Here is a 5,214-nt window from a genome sequence, read left to right as displayed (position 1 = left end):
ATGTGGACAGTCTCCAACCCAGAACCAAGTATGTTCTCCTGTGAATAGAGAAACGCTCAAACCCCAGGAGCGGAAGTGACCTACCTGTGATCACAGGACTTGGCAACGATAGAACTATGTTCAGTTTCTCATTACTTCTAGCAAATTGGCAAATTATACTAAGGCAGTAGAGGTAGAGTTGAGTTCATGTACAACAATATAGAAATCAGCTAAAGTGGATCAGAGCAGTATGTTTTATAATTCAGGGAAAGGGTAAGATAGAAAGGGATCCTTTCCCCCAGTCAAGAAAGACAGCCTTGGACCACCAGTTAGAGAATCTGCCAATTTTCTGTCTGCTATAAGTCACTGAAACTGAGAGCTAAGGCAGGGCCTCCGTGAGTCATGAGCACTTAATTCAGTGGGAGATCTCAGAACAGGATATTTCCTTTTTTGAGATTCCTTGTCATGCCAGTTATGGATACATTTGCATTTTGGATGGGACATTACTTGATCCAGCCCATTTTAGGCAGTTCTATTTCCCCCTGGGTGGGGCAGCAGGCCCTATAAAGAGGTTCTCTGCCATATAACTCCTAAACTCCTGGTACTTGAGCACCGATCTGCTTTGGAGAACCCGGTGAGTCTGCTTACTTGAGTTCCTCTGGTTTTTTGCCCTCAAATGTTGAATTTAATCTGAAGACAGAAAGTATGGTTGATCCAAACCTCTGATTACAGTTGCAACACTACTTAGTGGATGGAACCTGAGGATTAAATCATAGTGATACACTGTTTTAGCTTTTTTTGGTAAGCAGTTTGGTATTTATATGAACAGAGAAGTTAACAGGAAGGCTTTGATTTGAAGAAGCGGTAAAAGCAGTGTTTCTCCTTTTTTTGATATCTTACTGGTGTCCTTTTCAAATATTTGTGTTTTAACAGGTGTCAGAGCCTGCAGTTCTTCCCAAACGGCCCTTTGCTCTGTGGCCATCAGCCCACTGGGACTTTACAACAGATAATGATGATAGGAATAGCTTCTGAGATTGTCCAGGGTGTCTGAACTTGTGACTGCCTTTCTTGAAGTGGTTATTTTCATGTTTGATTCTTTATAACAGAGATATTTTCTTTGAAAAAATTGCATGAGAAAACAGAGGATTTCCCAGAGTTGATAAAGCAATTTGCTAAAGTGGAAAGGATAAACCAGAGTCATGAAAAGGGAATGAGGAGTTTAAATAATTTTTTGGAGATTGGAGAAATAATATTAGATAGTATTACATAAACGTTGGCTTTTCTTTGTGAGAGTCCCTTCCTGTGAACACTGTCATATCATTTCTTTCAGATTCTGAGACTCCAGCAGGATGTCTTATCAACAGCAGCAGTGTAAGCAGCCCTGCCAGCCACCTCCTGTGTGCCCCACGCCAAAGTGCCCAGAGCCATGTCCACCCCCGAAGTGCCCTGAGCCCTGCCCACCACCAAAGTGTCCAGAGCCCTGCCCACCTCAGCAGTGCCAGCAGAAATGTCCTCCTGTGACACGTTCCCCACCCTGCCAGCCAAAGTATCCACCCAAGAGCAAGTAACAGCTTCAGGATTCATCAGGATCATGAAAGGATAAGGATAATTGGCTCACCTCGTTCCACAGCTTCACCTGCATCTTCTCATCAAAGCCATCCAGGGATACACGGGAGCTTCTTTCCCCTTAGCCAGTGATCTGCCTGTGATGTTCCCTGACAGCAAAAGCTTCCCTTTATGATGCTGCCATACTGCCACTATCCAGGTGGAGACTTAGAAAGGAAGTCCTTAGCTGTACTGGCCTTTCAGAGCTTCTCCTTGGGTGCCATCGAAGAATTCTGTTGATGTTTTCTGTGTCTGTTTGTCCCCTGGGCATGAGCTTCTACCACCTGTGCACTTGTCACTTTCCTTTCACTCTCTGAATAAAGTAGCTATGCATATATTTTTGTGAGTGGATATTTTGTTTCTTTTTAAACGTACTTTATTAACAATATCATATGATCATTTGGATTTATTTCTATCTTTCGTTGGTCCCCAGGACCAGGCTTTCATGATTATTGTAGGAAATTTGGGTCATACTAAAAATTATTTCTGTATTATTTTAAACCCTTGTTATTTTCCTTAATTAGCATTTGATTGATTCGAGGAACATATCATTCAACTTCTCCAAATGTCAGTCTCTTTACTGCAAAGTGAGCAAAATAACTTTTACATAACAAACTAGTATAAGGCATAAAATTGAATTACTATCTGAAATTTGGTTGGCACAATGCCTGACACATAATTAGCAGTCATTTAATTGAGGTTTATTAGCAGGAATATATCATCATTGTCTTCATCATCATCATTGTCTTCATCATCATCATTATCATCATTACCAGCATCACTACACCACTACAACCACCACCATAGTTGCTCCAGCAAGAGAGTAGCTTGGATATAACTAATACAGGACATAAGAAGAGTCTCTATTGCTATTTTTTATGAATTTGTAATACTTGTGCACAATTATGGGGTACATATGATATCTTGTTACACGGATAGAATGTGTAATGATCAAGTCAGGATATCAGGACATTTAGATTATCCATCATCTGTGGTATTTATCTTTTTTCTTTGTTAGGAACATTTTAATTTTTCTCTCCTAGCTCTTGTGAAATATAGAACACATTGTTGTAAACTGTACTCACCCTACTCTGCTATCGAATATTAAAACTTATTCCTTCTATCTTTTTTTTGTACCCATTAGCCAACATCCCCCCATCCCCCACAAACACCCTTCCCTGCCTCAGGTATCTATCATTCTATTCTCCATGATATCTACCTCCATGATATTGACTTTTTTAGCTTCCACATATGAGTGAGAACATGTGATGTTTGCCTTTCTGTGCTTGACTTATTTCACTTAAGATAATAACCTCCAGTTTCATCGATGTTGTTGCAAACGACATGATTTCATTCTTTTTTTTACAACCAAGTAGTATTTCATTGTAGGTATATACTATATTTTCTTTTTCCATTCATTCATTGATGGACACTTAGGTTGATGGACACTTAGGTTGGTTACACATCTTTGCTATTGTGAATAGTGCTGAAATAACCATGGGAGTTCAGGCATCCCTCTGCTACACTGATTTATTTTCCTTTGTATAGACACACAGTAGTTAGATTGCTGAATTGAATGGTAGTTCTATTTTTGGTATTTTTTTTGTGAAATTGCCATTATTACCTCTGCTTTTAAAGTCTTACCGGAAAACTCCTTGCATACTCTAACATCATAGAGTACATTTCCTGTGTGTTCTTCTAGTAGTTTTATAGTTTCAGGTCTTACATTTAAGTCTTTAATCCATATTGAGTTGACTTTTGTATATGATGAGAGATATAAGCCCATATTTCATTCTTCTGCATATGAATTCCATTTTTTCTGAACAATTTATTGAGAAACTTGTCCTTTCTCCAATGTATATTCTTGGCATCTTTGTCAAATTCAGTTGGTTGTAAATATGGGGGTTTAGCACTGAGGAGGGGGGGCGGAGCAAGATGGCCGAATAGGAACAGCTCCAGTCTCCAACTCCCAGCGCGAGCGACACAGAAGACCGGTGATTTCTGCATTTTCAACTGAGGTACTGGGGTCATCTCTCTAGGGAGTGCCGGACAATCGGTGCGGTCAGCTGCTGCAGCCTGACCAGCGTGAGCTGAAGCAGGGCGAGGCATCGCCTCACCTGGAAGCGCAAGGGGAAGGAAATCCCTTTTCCTAGCCAGGGAACTGAGACACACAACACCTGGAAAATCGGGTAACTCCCACCCCAATACTGCGCTTTAAGGAAACAGGCACACCAGGAGAATATATCCCATACCTGGCCGGGAGGGTCCCACGCCCACGGAGCCTCCCTCTGCTAACACAGCCGTCTGCAGCGATCTATAGGCAAGGCAGCAGCGAGGTGGGGGAGGGGCGCCCGCCATTGCTGAGCTTAAGTAGGTAAACAAAGCGCTGGGAAGCTCGAACTGGGTGGAGCTCACAGCAGCTCAAGGAAGCCTGCCTGTCTCTGTAGACTCTACCTCTGCAGACAGCGCACAGCTGCAGTCCATTAGGGGAAAGAGTGGGCCGTTGCAGACGCGAAGGACTCTGTCTGACAGCTTTGGGGAGAGCCGTGGATCTCCTAAGGCGAGGTTGAGATCTGAGAACGGACAGACTGCCTGCTCAGGTGGGTCCCTGACCCCTGAGTAGCCTAGCTGGGAGACATCCCCCACTAGGGGCAGTCTGATACCCACAACCTCACAGGGTGGCATCACCCCTGAGAGGAAACTTCCAAAGAAAGAATCAGACAGGTACACTCGCTGTTCAGCAATATTCTATCTTCGGCAACCTCTGCTGCTGATACCCAGGCAAACAGGGTCTGGAGTGGACCTCAAGCAATCTCTAACAGACCAACAGACACTCTTCTGACTGTCAGACGGAAAACTATCAAACAGGAAGGACACCTATACCAAAACCCCATCAGTACATCACCATCATCAAAGTCCAGAGACAGATAAAACCACAAAGATGGGAAGAAGCAGGGCAGAAAAGCTGGAAATTCAAAAAATAAGAGCGCATCTCCCCTGCAAAGGAGCGCAGCCCATCGCCAGCAACGGATCAAAGCTGGTCAGAGAATGACTTCACGAGATGAGAGAGAAGAAGGCTTCAGTCCATCAAACCTCTCAGAGCTAAAGGAGGAATTACGCCCCCAGCGCAAAGAAACTAAAAATCTTGAAAAAAGAGTGGAAGAATTGACAGCTAGACTAATTAATGCAGAGAAGATCATAAACGAAATGACAGAGATGAAAACCATGACACGAGAAATACGTGACAAATGCACAAGCTTCAGTAACCGACTCGATCAACTGGAAGAAAGAGTATCAGCGATTGAGGATCAAATGAATGAAATGAAGCGAGAAGAGAAACCAAAAGAAAAAAGAAGAAAAAGAAATGAACAAAGCCTGCAAGAAGTATGGGATTATGTAAAAAAGCCAAATCTACGTCTGATTGGGGTGCCTGAAAGTGAGGGGGAAAATGGAACCAAGTTGGAAAACACTCTTCAGGATATCATCCAGGAGAACTTCCCCAACCTAGTAGGGCAGGCCCATTCCAATTCAGGAAATACAGAGAACGCCACGAAGATACTCTCCAGAAGAGCAACTCCAAGACACATAATTGCCAGATTCACCAAAGTTGAAATGAAAGAAATCTTAAGG

General features: G+C 42.8%; 1 protein-coding gene across 1 annotated transcript; it reads left to right on the top strand.

Annotated features, from left to right (window-relative positions):
- The first annotated feature begins 533 nt into the window (after window positions 1–533).
- LOC117075048 (small proline-rich protein 2E-like) lies at window positions 534–1,921 on the top strand. The gene is made up of 2 exons (XM_033197079.1): window positions 534–613; window positions 1,310–1,921. The coding sequence occupies exon 2, from the start codon at window positions 1,329–1,331 to the stop codon at window positions 1,545–1,547; it is 219 nt and encodes a 72-aa protein (XP_033052970.1). The 5' UTR covers window positions 534–613; window positions 1,310–1,328; the 3' UTR covers window positions 1,548–1,921.
- The last annotated feature ends 3,293 nt before the right edge of the window (window positions 1,922–5,214 follow it).

This window comes from Trachypithecus francoisi, unplaced genomic scaffold, assembly GCF_009764315.1.
Source record: "Trachypithecus francoisi isolate TF-2019V2 unplaced genomic scaffold, Tfra_2.0 Lachesis_group5, whole genome shotgun sequence".
NCBI lineage: Eukaryota > Metazoa > Chordata > Mammalia > Primates > Cercopithecidae > Trachypithecus > Trachypithecus francoisi.
This window is presented reverse-complemented; position numbering and strand designations above follow the sequence as displayed.